Source organism: Brienomyrus brachyistius, chromosome 3 (genome assembly GCF_023856365.1).
Source record: "Brienomyrus brachyistius isolate T26 chromosome 3, BBRACH_0.4, whole genome shotgun sequence".
Taxonomy (NCBI): Eukaryota; Metazoa; Chordata; class Actinopteri; order Osteoglossiformes; family Mormyridae; genus Brienomyrus; species Brienomyrus brachyistius.
The window spans coordinates 13,562,681-13,579,774 of record NC_064535.1 but is presented as its reverse complement, the minus strand read 5'-3'; the positions used below and the strand labels follow the sequence as shown (position 1 = coordinate 13,579,774).

Below are 17,094 nucleotides of genomic sequence, written 5' to 3'. Positions count from 1 at the left end.
AGCATTTCTGGACACGTAAATCCCTGATTTTCTGGGGGGTTTTATGAATAGCTGATCAATAAAGGAATAATGAAAAGGTCTAGTGGGTTTGGTGAAGCCTGTATAAGGTGCTGAAAAATCATTCACTCCTTTGGTTAACCAAGCAATCCGACAGATGTGATACTTTTATTTCATACAGAACATTTTGGGGGGGGGGGTGGGGGACTCTGGGTGTTTCTTAAGATGGAAAATCATTATAAAAACTGGAAAATGTCGTTTTAAAAATTCACTTTTTAAAAATTCACTGGGTAGCGGATTGCAGCCTGATCGCAATGTGCTCTGACAAGTTATGTTTTTGCAGGGGGTGCAAAAAAGGTATTTTCACCACAAGATATCATTATAATTTTGCCTGAAAAAACATCAGTGGTGCTGTTTTCAGTTTCAGACTTTTTAATATTGTCAAATGTTGAACTCCTATAACTTAACCATAATCATAATTGTACTCACACAGGGAGAGAAGCACACAATAATTAGATAAAAAATAATACTGCATTCTAAAACTGTTGAGTAGAGAAATACAGTCTTATACATTTTAATAAGCTATAGAAATATCTCTGTGTATTATACAGAATAAACTGCTATGGACGTTCTTAATATACACTAATCCACTTAAGGACTTTATATGCGACATTTAAAACTTACAATAGCAAAAAAATATCATTTGCATTATTCAGTCTGTAAATGCTGTCAAATTAAATAAACTAATTTAAGACCCCCCCCCCCCCACACACACACACACACACTCACTGACTCACTCACTCACTCTGTAATTTTACATTATACGTTTTTCTGTTTCAGCACATTCAATGTGCCCAAAATATGGCCGGTCCTTACAGTAAATCTCTTTGAATTAGGCTGGTTTTAAACGCTTCTTCTGGGAGAAGCCTAGCGAGACCATTTTGTCAGTGACCAACAGTTTAGTCTATACTGTAACCATCTGTTCCCTTGGCGATGAAGCACCTTTATTGATTGGTCCCCAAATGAACCAAAGCCATTTCTTCAGCCGTCTGATCGATGTTCTTCAAAGAAAAAAAAAATTGAGGTTTGATGTGATTCTCATTCTCTGCAGTGTCGTACACTGCCTGCGGGCCATGTTGGTCTGGGCTGTGAACTGTGTTGTCTTACAGCATGTCATTGGCACCTGTGTCGTCCATGGGTGGGTTCTTCTGAGCTTCTCCGAGCACTGAGGTCCCGTTGGGAATCGATCTACAGCTCATCCTTCTCCTCCCCTTCGCAGTAGCACGCTGCCCTCTGGCTGTTCATGTAGGGTCTGCAGCCAAGCGTCCACACCGTGTTATACAGTGTGTCAGCCAGCGTCTCGCAGGCTGCATGCAGATAAGTCACACGAGAGAACGTTGGTTAAATGCCCCAGTGTGACACGTATGCTTCATCTCCACCACATGTTCTCCAGTGCATGTACATCTACAACAATAAGGTACTGTGTCACCGGGACGACGGCTGACCTTCGACCTTGGAGACGAAGCCCAGGCTTCTTTTGAGGTCGGAGCAGATTCCATGAAGGCACCACCGGAACTTGGAGTCGCAGCGGTACTTATTGGAACCGCAGGTGTCGTAGCACAGGTCCAGCTGGTTGCAGCACTTTGTCATGGCTGGGATTCCTACATCAAGCTGGGTAATCAGGGGGAAAGGCTGGGTTACATACACCAGGAGGTCAGCACTGCCTCCATGGTTGCTGAATTAGTGGATTAGCGTTTCTGGTAGCTACAGGAGGCCAAAGGGTGTAGGTTTGATTTCAACACTAGGAAGAACCAAATCAACCCGATCCCCCCCATCCCCTTAAACACACACAGTACTCCCACAGTCCCCAAAGCTACACCCTTGAGCCGGTCTGTCGTTCGCTTGTATCACAGATGCATCGTGTTTGAAAGTGGAGATGTTCTTGTGTTAGTGTCAGGACTTGCTTGGGTTAGCTGGTTACATACACTTTCTGGTACCTGGAAACCAAGCAGTGATGAGCTGCACCCATTGGGCTCGGGGGTCTTGTAATCCAGCCGTGGTAGAGGAGCTTTACCTGAAGGACAAAACACTTCTTAGTAACTCAGCACATTAGTGGAAGATTCTGTCATCGGCTTGTCCGACACAGTAGGGCTAAGGCCAGATTCCTGGAAGGACTGATGGTAGGAACATTAGCCATTTGGGTACAGTAGCTTTACTAGAGTTACTCTAAAACAGGGAAAAGAAGGGAATGTTCAGACCAAAGTGCCATTCTTTTTCTGATAATGTTCGGAATTTTGTAGAACCAGCGTTATTGGTTGTGTATTTTTGAACATTCTGAAACATTTGAATTCTGAAACGGTATTTTCGTCCCACAATTGCTAATGACAACTATGTCAGACTGTACACTTTCTAGATGTATCCACTAGAAAAATTCGGCGTCACTACCGATCACTCGCTCCCGTCATTGACCATGCCCTCCGCTGTGTATATACATAGCAGGTCTATGGGTACCAACAGGCCGACCAATAAGGTGTCTTAGTGGGAACAGTCATAATAAATACACAGTCACAGCGTTTTGGTTTAGTTAAGCCAAGTACAGAATGTCATCAAAAGAAAACCCTATTCTAACCAACAGATACAATGTAATGTCTTCATTTGCAGTTTAAATTGGTGGTTGATTATAATAACTTTATGTACTGATTACAGTTTAATAGCTACTGCTATTGTTCTTGCAGCCGTTATTTTATTGAATTTGCAGTCAGCACCTTCTTTGCCGAAGTGCTGGTGGAACCTTAAACTCACACTGGCAGGAAACTCCTATTTTGAGGAGAGATGACAGAAAACTTATGTACACAGTTGCAGTTGCTCTGTGGATCAGAGCGTGAATTCCTGCCCTGCCTGGTCCTGTTTGTTTTTGCTCGGCCGCCCATGTGGCGTGATCCTCGGTGCAGCGTCTCCAGCTACACCCTCTGCAGCTATTGGCTCCCCTAACACCTCTGACCTCCCGCTGATGGAGCCCCGTCCATTGCAACGTTTCCTCGAGGGCGAATTCATACTGTGAGCTCAAACGTTTTATGTATGGTTAAAAGGAGAGCTCACTGTCATGTGGAACTGTGCAAATAACTCTGACGGACGCTAGAGAAATATCTCTTTCTTTAGTTCTTACACCCTTCCCAGCATTGGAACTGAAAGGAATTCAAACAACGACATTGTGTTGTGAACTGCGTTGCAATGTGCATCGTGTTAATTGGTTAACGATACACATCATTGATTATGCAAGCAAACCCTTGTTTGAGTGAAAATGTCTATTTTTTTTAATGGACCCTCTAGGTGTGTGTATTATAACTATATGAACAGAGCTTTGGCAAACACACTGCACATAACATTCTGTCCTAGTGAAATTCTACAATAATATTATTAGCTGGAATCATATACTAATTTTGACTTCACTAGTACTGATGCTCCCCGCGACCCAGTAGGATAAGCGGTTTGGAAAATGGATGGATGGATGGATAGTACTGATGCTTCCATGTATGCCTAGCCTAAAAGAGCTAGCTGCTATTGCCTCACAGTAGCATTCTGAAGACCAGCCTGATTTCCTTTCATTGCTAGTTTTTATATGTCTAAATATGTTAGTTGGCGACACCCCCGCTTTCCTACCGTATCGACAGCGGTACTGGCACACGCCATTATGACCTCCCATCAGCTCCACCATCGAATCGAAGTAGCTGTTGACAGCCTGGAAGCTCTGGCGGATGGCGTTCAGCCCCCAGCTGGAGTCGTCGGGCTCCTGCTGAGGGGTGACGGGTATCTGGTTGGACGCCTGGTGGGCATCAGCCTCCTGGCTAAGGATCACCACCGGCCCAAAGGAGAGGCAAAATAGAATGGAGACACAGGTTCTAGACGGCATGGCCCAAACGAAGGGTGAGGTGCTGGATTTGCTGGTGTCGGAGTGACACTGGCAGGAGAGGCCCAGCAGCAGGAAGACGAGGAAGCAGCCTTGTCAGCGGAGGACAGAGGTGAGGAGTCACTCAGACACATGCAGAAATGATATAGACTCCCAGCACTGTTGCTCAGACTTTGACCAGTGACTGGAGCACGCAAACAAGAGGGCTTGGTGCAGTGGAGGAGCAAAGGTCACATCCTATCTCTAGCTGACTAGGGATCACCATCAACCACTGCCTTTCAGTCCTTTTTGGCATACTTTCTCCCTATTTTCTATCCTCTATCCTTCACCACTATCTCTTGACCTCCTCTTCTGTCTTTGCTAAAATCTGAACTCCAGCCATCGTGGATTCTGCTATCTGTCTCATAAAACAGCAGTTTGGAGACCGATGCTACTCAGGTCTAGTCTCCGATCAGCTTAACTTGTCACTGCCACTGGCAAAACATCCTGTGACCTGCCCTGTTATGTGCTACGAGTCTTACAACTGGGATTAATCAGTGGTGGACCCCGCCCCCTGTGAGTGTACCCCTCACACAATCTTATCAGCTGCTGCCATTGATAATCATCCTCCCTGTAAGCTACTCATACAGTTGGACTTGCATTCCTAAGTGCCAACCCCATCCCCCCCCCCCCCCCGCAGCCAGTCACTCAGCCCCTAAACACTCTATCTGCTGTCAGCAATAACTGACCACAGTAGGGCAGCCCCCACCCACCCCCCAAAGAAAACTGAGAGAAACTTTGTTCCTTTTCATTGATAAGGATGTTTGATTTCTAGTCTTATGATGAGAATGACCTATGTTCACCTGCCCATGTAATCATCCCTCTTTCTTAATAACAGTTCGGGAAAAAACTAAATAAGACAGTATAGTTTCTCTTGTCTGTGTTATGCCAATACACTTGACAAGGTTTTATTGAACCTCAATAATCAAAAGTGTGTTCTTTAGTTACGGAAGTCGTCAATGTTCATCTAAATTCAAAGCAAATTCACAATTTGACAAATTAAGGGTCAGAATTTAAAAATGCCTTGGCTGTGATTAATATGAAAGTAATTAGTACAAATTTTACCCAGCGATTGGAGAGAAAACAGATTGGAATCCATTTTAATAACTAGAAAGGGGAGCTGTTAGAATCACTCAACTAATGGAAACGCCTCCCGCATTCGCCAACCTGCGCAATTACTAGATGGATCACCTGGAAACATGAAAGTTAATGCTAAAGTTAATTATTGTCTTTTTGCCTAAATGTTCTGAGCCTTTGTTGTCTGAAACTACTGAAACTCCACACAATTTTTCAGAATCTTTCCCCAGCAATTAGGTGGGTACTTGTATTTCTTTATTTATTTTGATAGATTTTATTGACATTGATCCCAAAGGAATCCCAGCAGAAGGAAGGACCACGACTTATGTGTGCTTTGTGGGACTGGAACCAACAAGCACTGCATTGTTAGAACAATGCTCGATCTACTGAACTACTGGAGCACTGTTGACACTCTGCTGAATTTGGCTTTAGTTTAATGTGCCCATGAAATACTAACTTGCACTCACAATCACGCAAACAAAACAAACCTTGTTCCATATCGGTTTATTTTACAATATGGGGTGATTGCACAACATACAGACTCTAATCGTCATATTTCCCAAAAGACTTAATTTCATGACTTACACAATAAAAAATTTACAAAAAATCAGCAGTATATATGAAGGAGTAGCTACAATTAACAAGATCAGTAGTTACAAAATGCCCAAGTACAAATTAGCTTGCTTGATGGCTGAACTCACGTCTCGGAATGGTTACGTGTGGTTAAGCTCTCATTTTCACACATAAACACATACAGCGCTGCTGTCTCATTGTCTGAAAATGGCACCAGGTGTGGATTTTCATCCATAAAGTGTTTTTGCAAAGCAGTAAAAAGATCCATCGAATACTTTTTGACTTATCACATTCACAAGGTCAAACGGCATCTGCTTTCACCCATCCCTTTGCTGCCACTAAGCAGCGTTGCTTCAATTTTACGGCAATTTATCTTGAAATGTAATCAGCTCCAGTTTGGCACTGTGGATGCTGAAATAACCGAGATGAGGGAAAAAAGCAACCTAGTGCAGTTTCACTTTTTAATTTTATTTTAATTGTTTTGATTGCTTGAAGGTAAAGTTCACCCAATGCCGACCCATTACGTCCTTGATTACAGCATAGCAGCATTCCGGTAATTTAAAATTGTCTGCCTCAGTCAAGTAAAGACGAAAGAAATTTGAAGAGTAGAGTAGCCCTAGTAGGTGTACACCAACCAGAAATCATCTAAGCTTTATGCTGTCACCCCTTGAGCCAACTCTGCTGAATGTGTTATCTGAATGATGCTCTGGGGAAAGATCAGAAAATATTAATTTTTTTTATATATGCAGGTCGGGTTCTTTGTTCTTCTTGAGAAAAAACATGCATGGAGATGGTCCAGAAAAGGGAGCCAAGAGGTTCAACCTGAAGGCTACATCTTATGACATGTGCTCCTGAAATGTAGACACTGTACTGTCTTCAATATGATCTGAAGGAGACTGGGATTCCCATGCAAGCTTTGTAGTGACCATTCCTCCATATTACATCTGGGACGACTTTATTTGATTGTGGTGTGGAGACTAGACCACAGCACTGGAGCTGCACAGAGACAGATCAGCAGCTCATTTCAGGCCAACTCTTTTTGTAACTATTATGATTGCTATTCGTTTGGTTTTTATTTATTATTTTATAAAGTGGGTAGTGGTCGTAAAGGGGCTTAGATAAAAGACAACTAGTCTAATATATAAGCATAAATATCCTGCTTATGCTCTCTGTGTTTGTCCAGTCTAGCATGAAATCATTAATTTTGTTTTACATTCTGTCTTACTGTAGAACACAACCACCTAGTGAACAGAAGAATTAACCAATGAAATCAGCTGAATTATTAACTATAGCCTGGTAGTCAAGGTTGGATTGGCCGTCGGCATTTTTTTCAATGGGCCAATGGGTTTTTGGGCCAGCAAAAAATAATATATGTATTGTGGGGAACCCCCATCATCACCATGGGGACTGATTTTTAATCCCAGTCCAGCCCTGCCTACAGCTCTGTCTATACCGGATAGCAGTCGCAAGAAGGATGGATATACACTATGGAATTTATATCTCCTGTGATTCTTAATATAGACTATCAAGAATACATACAGGGTATATCTATTAGGAAATTGAAATTCATGGAGCTGAAACTCCAATAATCATATAATTGTGGGGAGTAAAAGATTATCCTAATTATTATGGGATAGGGGTCATTGCCTGTGTTAGGAAGGTTATGGATTCAAATCCCATGTTCCGACAGAGTGATTAATGGCAAGACCATTAACCCCAGCTGCTGAGTAGAAATATGTATGAGTATCTTGCATGGTGTGAAAGATGGGGTGTGTGACAAGCAAAGAGCTCCTGTATATGACAGTAAAAATATTATAAATATTCATATTTTATGCCATGTTGTTTTATAATGATAAACTCATAGCACTCTTTTTCGGTAGTTCACCGGTTGACAGTTTCATTGGCTGCGTCGCCATCATGCCTCAGGGCGGTCCATATCTTGTCCCACAGCTGTCTGAAATGAGATGGGGCCTCAGTTAATCCCCATCAGTGACGTGCTCCACACCACAAATGAATTTCATGAGCAGTGATCATCACGGCTGCACCACCTACTGCTTCATGTTATCGGTGACTTTGGCCCTTTGGAAAACCACACTGATGTTGCCTTCGAAATCCTTTAATAAGGAAGGCAAACATCTTCTTAATTACTTTGTCTGCACTTTTTCAGGTTACCCGTCATCACACTATGCTGACAGTATTTATTTTGGGTGTAATCCCACTTAAAATAAGCAATGTTCTAAATATGACATCATCTTATGTATGTAACTGTACAGCTTTGCATGGCTTACCTTGTTGCTATTTCGGAGATGCTCATTTGACGCCAGAAGTCTTATTATTTCGGGCTGTAGGCAATTAATAAAGAGGGTCACTAATTTGATGAGCGCTGCCACTTTAAGAGGCCTCAGAGCTGGTAACGGACACTGACACATTTCTGCGTATCTGTTGCGCTCCTTAATGGAAAGAGAGAGGCCGAGAGCCGCACGCTTCCCAAGCACAGCCTCTCTGATGCACACATTAAATGCTAAAGGGCAGGATGCCCCTGTTTCAGTGCTGGGGGGGGCACAGTTCACTAACTGCCCCGCTAACGTTCTCAGACAAAGACCCAGTGAATGAGAAGGACAAGCAGAAAACTTCTTACACTTTAAAAAAATTAAATGGTTCTGCTGCTGCAGTGGCGCCAACGTCACACTTTCTAAGTTATAGCACTGAGCTTGCTGCCTTAATACTGCCCCCTGTGACAGTTCCCCAGATTAAAACAATAAATTCCTAGAAGTAACTGCTACCTTCCTTGATGTTTACTTCTAGTGTTCCCTGATGAGTCTGTTTGATTCCAAATAGGAACACAGTAGAACTTGCATTACAAGTGAAACATCATTCATCATACCTTTGCATCTCCCATGCTTTGCTTTGCCGTGTCAGTGGAAACTCCACTTTCTCTGCTCTCCCTCTCCAGGGTCTGGACCTCTTCTTTTGCATTACACACTTGTTGGCTCTTGAGCTGAAGTTGGTCTGCAGAGGAGCTTGAACCCTCCCCCAGCTTCTGTCCATCCACCTGCTGTGTCATATCTGTCATTGAAGAACAGGTCAGCGACGAGTGGGCAGTGGCGGCTTAATGGTTAGGGAAGCGCACTTGTAATTGGAAGATTGCAGGTTCGGATCCCTGACTTACAAGGCACCACTGAGGTACCCTGAGTAAGCTACTGCTCCTTGGGTGTTGATTTAGCCGCCCCCTGCTATGTCACGAAAGTCACATATGGGTTAAATGCGCAGGACACATTTTGTTGTTGCGCACTGTGTGCTGTGGTGTGTTAACAATGACCACTGAGCACTAAATTCTAATTCTAACAAGGTGTAGAGAAGAAGTCGTGGCCTTCTGTGAATTAAAGTTCACCCTCTGTTCTGTACATCTATTGCAGTCCCTGTTTTTGTTCTATGCAAAACATTCAGCCGGAACCATCAGTAACCAACAGACAAAGCTTTAAAGCAGGCAAGACAGATTCTGATACATAGGAAATGTCAAATACAGGACTACTGCAAAAAGCACTTATGGTTCTTCCACTGTAGTAAACTTACCTTCATCTTTGCAGGGTTGATCCAGCACCGACTGCAGCTCACACCGGACTCTGGGTCACAGATTTACAGGCCAATGACAGATCACATTACTGGGGGACACCAGAATTCACTAGTGTGCCCGGGCCAATGACAGATCACATTACTGGGGGACACCAGAATTCACTAGTGTGCCCGGGCCAATGACAGATCACATTACTGGGGGACACCAGAATTCACTAGTGTGCCCGGGCCAATGACAGATCACATTACTGGGGGACACCAGAATTCACTAGTGTGCCCGGGCCAATGACAGATCACATTACTGGGGGACACCAGAATTCATTCATTTCTGCTACTGGGATTCATGTGCACATCCATTCAGCGGTCGCTCACCTTTCGTTCTCCTCCAGAGCCTCCCAGGCCTCCTTCTCCAGCCTTGACACCTCCACCCTGGCCTCCTCCAGGTCTTGTGCTCCCATGATGCTGCCGCCACCCCCATCTTGGGAGCACTCCATCGGCTGCACGCAGGCACAGTGTCAGCAACTTTAAACCACATTCCTTTGCAACAAAAGAACCAAAAAATGAAACATTTTTCATCCATAATATATATCTTCCGGAAGGATTTTAAAGAATGTCAACATAACCATGCCTAGAAGCTTATTGCACAGACATTTGTCTGAGATTTTGTAAAATTACTCTTCATCCTTTCTCCAGTTGCAACATAGCGTGGAAACGTGGTCTTCCTTTGATCACAAATGCAAAAAAGTAGGTTTATTACCACGCCATGATAGTCTGCCTGGGATTCGAGGAGAGAGTTCAAATAAAGGTCATACTCCGTCTGTCAAAGAAACCATGAGAGGAGGTGAAACTGCAGCTTGTTCTCTTGTTCTCCATCAGCACTTTCTCTGTTGTATATAACAATGACCTTCCAATAATTGTTTCTTCCAAATGTATATTTCAGATTTCAATGTTAACAATGCATTTCAGTGTAAACTGTAAGATTCTTCCACAAACAAGAACACTGACCTTTAAGCCTCGTTATATCTAGTTAACTGTTGCATGGACTCCTACCTTTCAGCTAGACATTCTGCTGTTTCATAAAGAGTTAACATTTTCTTACACACCTTGATTTCTTTTAGAATCCCCCCCAGGACCCGAGACCCCTGGCAGAGGTTGTCGAAAACATGGCTGATTATGCAGAGGCGCCCTCTGCTGGGCACATTGTCAAAAGACAGCTTCCTTAGCTCCTGGGAAAGATACGAACATAGGCAATGATAGCAATCTAAAGCTGAGCTTTAATCATAAATTCCTAAAGGTATTGGCCTTGCGCTGCCTGGAATAGGCTCCAGGGCCCCTTAAAACCCAGAACAGGATAAGCCGTTGGAAGATGGATAGATAGTATGCTACCCTCTAGTGGATTGTAATGTAATTGCATAGACCAAAGGCACGTGTCACTGCTCTCTTGGGCTGTACATCTGCATGATTAATTAAGGAGTTAGCTGTCATTTAACACTTGATTTACACCTAAGATAGCAGATGGCTCACTGTGTGTGTAATGAGTTCAGTTAAACAGTTTAGAGTGAAAAACCAACAATACCTGCAGCCCTTAAAGACTAATTTCCCACCCCTGCAAGGAATGTTTTATCCATCTGTCTTCCAACCACTTATCCTAGTCAGGGTGACTGGTGGCATGGAGGCAGCACGAGCAGCACTATCTCAGGCAGCACAGAACACAAATCAGGGGTACAGCCTGGATGGGATGAGAAAATCTCATCACATCTTCCAATTGCAAAGATAAGGATTAGCGTCCTGTTAAAATATTTATGTGATTCTATTGTGCTGTAACCTATTTATGATATTTATTGTACAGTCGATTCACCACTCATATTAAATATGACCCTTTTACAATATGTGTGATGAATATACATATTCTATGCATCTTTAAGGCTGTCTTAATAGGATTTAAGGATTCAAGAGGTTTATTTGTCACATGCAAGGTATCCAGTCCGACTGTAACCTGCAGTGAAATGCAAGGTGGTCACCTCCACCACGAGAATAAGAAAACGTAGAAGAAATTTAAGAAATTTAGTTAAAAAAATGATGGACCAGTAAATTTATACAGGTGACAAGAGAAAAGAAAAAACAGATGTATGCAACAAATATCTCCAAAGCTGCATGGTGCATGAGCAGGGAGCCTGGGGGTAGAAGCCCCTTCTGAGCCTCTCAGTTCTCACTGGAAGACTGCAGAAGTGCTTTCCAGACCTCAGCCCGGTAAAGAGGTAGCTGTTTGGGTGAGTTGTGTCCCTGCTGGTTTTGGCTGCTCTGCTCTGCTCCTGCAGTGTCTGACGTAAATGTCCTGCAGGGAGGGCAGGTCAGCCTTCCTGATGCATTCAGCTGAATGTACCACCTTCTGCAGGGCTTTATGGTCCAGGGCAGAGCAGTTACCAAATTGGACTGTGATTCCCACAGTGAGGATGCTCTCTCTAGAAAGCTTTAAGATTGGTGGAGGACCTATTGGAGCGACAGGCAAACTAAAGCGGATCAGTGGTCATCGAGAACACAGAATAGATATAATCTTTAACCAGCCTCACAAAACACCTCCCTAATTAACTGTCACATCCTTTTGCACTGCCCTAACTGCATATTCTTATGCACTGCCCTACCTGCACATTATTATGCACTGTCCCACCTGCACATCCTTATGCACTGCCCTACCTGCACATCCTTATGCACTGTCCCACCTGCACATTATTATGCACTGTCCCACCTGCACATCCTTATGCACTGCCCTACCTGCACATTATTATGCACTGTCCCACCTGCACATCCTTATGCACTGTCCCACCTGCACATCCTTATGCACTACCCTACCTGCACATCCTTATGCACTGTCCCACTTGCACATTCTTATGCACTGCCCTACCTGCACATCCTTATGCACTGTCCCACCTGCAACCCACTGTCATGGAATTATGGGTAAGCACTCATGTCTGTGGCGTCTCTCTGCACCTGATCCAGCTTCCTCTCATGCCTTCCTGCTGCCTTGTTCCTCTCCCTCAGATCCTGTTTCCTCAGGACAAGCCGCTCGAATTCCCTCATCATCTTCAGCTGCTCTCTCCGGGTCAGGCCCGTCTGGTGGGACCACCCCAACCAGCGGCGGTCCTGGTGCTCCCCGGGTTTGACAGGTGGCTGCTCCTTCTCTGGGTGGCCCATGGACAGGGAGTCTGCCAGGTCGTCCCACTGTCTGGGCCCCACTGCACTCCTGCTTCTCCAGGCAGATTCCATGCTGAAGTTAAAAAGGGCACCTCCACCCCTCACCTTCTCCACGACAGCCTCGCCCTCTGGCACAGTGGATAATGCCTCAGAGGTACTGATCTGCACACTGTAATGTCGGCTTTTCCTGCTTCCTCCTGGCTCATGGGCTGCACACATTACTAGCTAGGAAATAAAAAGTGTTTATTGAAATGTTTTGCAACCCAGTTTATCTACTGGTCCTTAAAATTCACATGCATCTTCTAACCGCTTATCTTTACACATGGGCTGCAGGGCAAGCCCTGGGTGTTTTGTTGCCCTGGGCAAGATTCTACTGAGCGACACCCACTCCCACCAGAGCAGCAGAATAATTTTGTCAGTTCATTTATATTAAAAAACATTTCAGACCCACAGGTTTTCTGGCTGTTAAGTGACTAACTCATGTCTCTTTCACAAAAAAGTAGAGAGATATTAAAACTATTATATATAACTAATGTTATGTAACGCAAGAATAGGCATTTTGTCTGGTTTTTTTCGTTCGCTTTTTTACGTTCTCTAATCAGACAGTGTTCTTGGCGATCGCTCTGATGGGCTGTACACATTGCTGGCTATGAGTAGGGTCGCGAAGGTGCGTAACATTTCCAGAAAGTCTATCCATCCATTTTCCAAACCCGCTTATTGTACTGGTCCAGAGCCTATCCCGGAAGCAATGGGCACGAGGCAGGGAACAACCCAGGATCGGGGGCCAGCCCATCACAGGGCACACTCACACACCATTCACTCACACATGCACTCCTACGGGCAATTTAGCAAGTTTCCAGAAAGTTTCCTTAGAAATTTTAACAAGGGAATCTTGGGAATTTATAATAAAATACCAACTAGTGGTCATCTTGCAGAAGGCAGTACTGTAACTATATTCAGTTTCTAATTCTGTTTGCATGCGCATATGTTTGAGTAAAACCAAATGAGGAGAAAAGCCGAACTGTAGGAAGTTCATATTTTTGTTATTGTTTAGAATAAAAAAAATATACTGTAAAAGTGGTTATATTATATTCAGAAAACTAATCAGCTTCCCCTCAAGTAATCCATGATTCAAACAGGGTAATGTATGTGCTAAAATAATTAAGTTAGTTACCTAGCCAGCCAAGGCAGAAACGGAAATTTCAGGTCCAGAAAGTTAAAATCCAGACCAGGATTTTGTTTCAAACAACCATTTAAATACTATATGACTGTGACTCTTAATGCTTAACTAGTTGGTTGGAACAAAATCCTAATCTGGATTTTCACAAATGCACCAGTGGAAAAACTGACAGCAATTCAGGCAAACGTGAGACTCTCTGAGACTGACCCCCACCCATCCAACACCTCTGCAGTGGACCGTGACTCCGAGGGTGTGGATTATGATTGTGTGACCGCGTGTGGCCCCCCAGGGGAAATGCAACATCAACATCAAGTCTTGTGCTTCACTAATGTCACCTCATGCTTTTGCGTTCAAGAATGCAAACATCATTCAACAACAGAAATATGTTTGTCTTCAAAAAAGTGTTATATCAGCTACTGGGATTCATGTGCACGTCCATTCAGATCTAGATATCTAGATGCCTTCCAAATCTCCAAGTTTGACAACTGTACACGCACAGATAAATATAAATTCGCCAATAATTCCCATAAATTCCCAAACACTGGCATGCAAAATTTTCCTCCACTGGAGATGTTTAGAATTTGCATCCCTAAAAACTAAAAATGCCAGAAGTCTTCTGTTTTGTTTGGTTATTTCTGGTTAAGGTTGGGGCTGGGAAGGGGTTGTCATTTTTGGGATTAGGGTTTTGCCCCTTAGGAATGAACGTACGGTCCCCACAAAGATATGAATACAAACATTTGTGTGCACGCGCATGCATGTGTGTTTATTCATGGTAAAACGTTTCTAATCAAATCGCGAAGGAACGCAAACGTACAAGAATGCGTGTAAAAACTGAATGAACACCTGTTTCATTACTGAAAAGGTTTAACAATAGCTATTTTATAGGCCTACAAGCAATCACGTCACACTTGAAATGGATTCAACTAAAACGAATTACTAACAGGTTGACTGAAAACATTTGTAGAAGTGAGTTATTTCTAAAAAATGTACTTCTCGTACACGACGTGAAACAGCATTTGAAATCTGCATTTTGCCAATTAATTTAATAACGTCGTTCACTCCTCACCGAAATCCGAAAGACAGATCCAGCACCGAATCGCCCTCGGTCGTCGTCAAGAGTTACTGCGTCAACAAAGCGTTCCCCCTCCCCAATCTCTGTCGTACTGTGTTTGTTCATTATTTAAATCGACTTTTGCTAAACCAAAATCTGTCCTCTTCTTTGTCTCGGAGATTTACAAACGTTTAAATTAGCTGTATTGCTCAATAAATAACAAACCAGACAGATAAACTGATAGTGTAGAAATAATATCTTTAATTCCATAAACAAAAACCTTTAGAAAACATACTCTAAAATAAAATTCATAAGGTATACAAACCAAAAAATTCTTAAGAAACTGAGCGGTCAAAAACTGTGTATCCTCCACACCTTTAATTCCCATCACTAATTTCTTTCTTCTGTACTCCTGCCTCTTTATAGTGACGTGTGTTACGTTCCTTCACATCTATAAATAATAACATAGGCCTATAATAATAGAACTTATACGAAACATAAACGATTAAAGTTAAATAGCATTTCCATAATAACAAAATCTATATTATGCCTACAACAGCAGCATATGTTAAAAGTCTTCCTTTTCTTGTTATTCGCCGCAAAAAATCGCAGTGGTAACTACTGAAAACCACTGCCTGTAACCACTAAGTATTTTGAAACTCTGATGTACAACGAGGCGACATGTTTAATTATATGGCCCACTGGCTCATGTCGTAAGTTGTGTTTTTAATACTACCTGAGGTCGTTTACTAGATGTCTAGCTACATATTGCCAATAAATGTTTTCAAATAATAAAGACATCGCATTAAGTTCTATTTGCTCCTTCAAATGCAGGTTGTGAAATTAAAGGACAGCGCCTCTGCGTTGGCACTTTTGTATTTTGCTGGACGGAGAAGAATTAGTTGTAGGCTAATTTGTAACAATACTTTGAGAGATTGTGTTTTATGCATTTAAAATATGTCAAAAACTAAATAAAAAGTAATTCGTCACCAGGCTTACAGTCTTAAATATAGCGTACCGACGTCTTTGACAAGACGCAAGTAATCACGTGACACATCGTGTGCGTGGCTTGTCATATACCAAAGACTTCATTAAGACTTCATTCGCGGTAAATCAGACTAGATAGGCCTACTTTGTTCCTAAGCAGAACCGACTAGTGCATGATTTTTTTTTTTTTGTGCATATATCTAACAAAAAAAATCTTTAGTTGTGTTCGGCACCCTACTGTAAGACAAAGTGGGAAATTCACACTTATGATAGTGAATTTAAGACAGCTTTTGGTGTGCACGCACGCACACCGGCACTCCTGTTTGCCACGGCCACTAATTCAGTGGGAAACACTGGGTATAAATTAATGGTGTAACGATTCTGAAACTGTCACTGGAACCGCAATGTACCCCCAACCTCAATTCACTGCTGCAGGGGCAGCCTGTTGAGCTGTCATTATCTTATTCATGTTACAAAAATCATTTTTCATTTCACAATTACCACTATAACACCTGTAAGTCACAAAATTATTTTTCTATTTAAAATTTGGGAAAGCTGTATATTTTGTAAATATTACAGTACTAGGGCTGTGGTGCTTGTATTCGTCACGTTACTCTTTTACATGTATTTTTGTATTTTCAAATTACAAATTGCTGTATTTTAATTAAATGCCTTTTATCAAACCAGTATTTAGTATATTATTTTGTTACATTTCATGATCAAGCATTTGTCATTTGTAACATTTCATAGTCATTTTTGTCATTTTTCCTTGATCCTTGTAGAAAAATAGCTTTTTGTCAGCATACCTCTAGCGCTGGGGCTTTGATGCCAGACGTGATGATTCTGGTAGAACTATTTCAGGGTTTTACCACATCTCCATGCAAACAGAGGCTCCTGCATGTAGAAGGTGGGTGAGTGAAGTGCAGTGATTGGTTCTGCACGTCATCTGTCGTAAAACGAGGCGACAGCATTTCCCCTGGGGGGGCATCGCCGCGTGCGGATAAACTAGGATGAGAGGCCTGACACACACTAGTAGGTTTTGACATCCATTCCATCACACTGTTCCTTTGTCTGATTTGTAAGTATAAGAGATGTGTCTGGGTGCGCTTGTCTCAGAGGAGAGCGTTGTTGTCTGTCTGCATTAGCAGGCTTATGTCTTTTTGCGTGTCACATCACAACAGGTCACTGGCAGGGCTGAAGGCATTAGGGCAGCTGGAAAAGCTCATCGCGGATGGCAATGTCCTCGAAAATGAACTGGGGTTGCCTTGGTTACCCACCCCCATCACTGCAGCCTGATTGGCATTCAATAGATACTAAAAATCCTTTCTTAAGACGTTTTTTTTACCCCTAGGAAACTAAGTAATGCTTCTGAGACCAACTTTTCTGTAAATGGTTCGTTTCTGTCCTGGGTGCATCAGGAGTGGCCTCTAGTGGTTGCTTCATACAAATAAAAATGTGCCTGTTTGAAGTGAAATTATTAATTGTCATTGTTGACACACCACAATGAAATAGGTCCCC

The 17,094-nt window shown here is 42.8% G+C and overlaps 2 protein-coding genes across 3 annotated transcripts; both read right to left on the bottom strand.

Moving 5' to 3' along the window:
• Window positions 1-411: 411 nt before the first annotated feature.
• pla2g12b (phospholipase A2, group XIIB) lies at window positions 412-4,442 on the bottom strand. 2 transcript variants are annotated; one of them, XM_049009594.1, is made up of 4 exons: window positions 3,658-4,442; window positions 1,995-2,071; window positions 1,503-1,668; window positions 412-1,364 (listed from the first exon to the last, which is right to left on the bottom strand). In XM_049009594.1, exons 1-4 carry the CDS (start codon window positions 3,905-3,907, stop codon window positions 1,246-1,248), a joined length of 612 nt encoding a protein of 203 aa, XP_048865551.1. In that variant the 5' UTR covers window positions 3,908-4,442; the 3' UTR covers window positions 412-1,245. The 2 variants fall into 2 exon arrangements, with proteins under 2 accessions (XP_048865551.1, XP_048865550.1); XM_049009593.1 differs by having other exon boundaries at window positions 1,983-2,071; window positions 3,658-4,439.
• A 1,078-nt stretch (window positions 4,443-5,520) lies between these two features.
• On the bottom strand, window positions 5,521-14,656 carry LOC125738024 (uncharacterized protein C6orf118-like). The gene is made up of 10 exons (XM_049006477.1): window positions 14,605-14,656; window positions 12,155-12,583; window positions 10,270-10,392; window positions 9,924-9,983; window positions 9,539-9,663; window positions 9,167-9,216; window positions 8,478-8,659; window positions 7,882-7,935; window positions 7,646-7,707; window positions 5,521-7,547 (listed from the first exon to the last, which is right to left on the bottom strand). The coding sequence occupies exons 2-10, from the start codon at window positions 12,575-12,577 to the stop codon at window positions 7,475-7,477; spliced, it is 1,152 nt and encodes a 383-aa protein (XP_048862434.1). The 5' UTR covers window positions 12,578-12,583; window positions 14,605-14,656; the 3' UTR covers window positions 5,521-7,474.
• Window positions 14,657-17,094: the final 2,438 nt, after the last annotated feature.

Coding starts and splice junctions, on each gene's coding strand:
- pla2g12b (XM_049009593.1), bottom strand. CDS start 3,907: ATGCCGTCTAGAACCTGTGTCTCCATTCTATTTTGCCTCTCCTTTGGG. Junction 1,669..1,982: donor GTTTCCAGGTACCAGAAAGT/GTATGTAACCAG, acceptor CTGATTACCCAG/CTTGATGTAGGAATCCCAGC. Junction 1,365..1,502: donor CTTCGTCTCCAAGGTCGAAG/GTCAGCCGTCGT, acceptor ATCTGCATGCAG/CCTGCGAGACGCTGGCTGAC.
- LOC125738024 (XM_049006477.1), bottom strand. CDS start 12,577: ATGTGTGCAGCCCATGAGCCAGGAGGAAGCAGGAAAAGCCGACATTAC. Junction 9,664..9,923: donor AGGCAGACTATCATGGCGTG/GTAATAAACCTA, acceptor GCCTGCGTGCAG/CCGATGGAGTGCTCCCAAGA. Junction 8,660..9,166: donor TCAACCCTGCAAAGATGAAG/GTAAGTTTACTA, acceptor CTTCAATGACAG/ATATGACACAGCAGGTGGAT.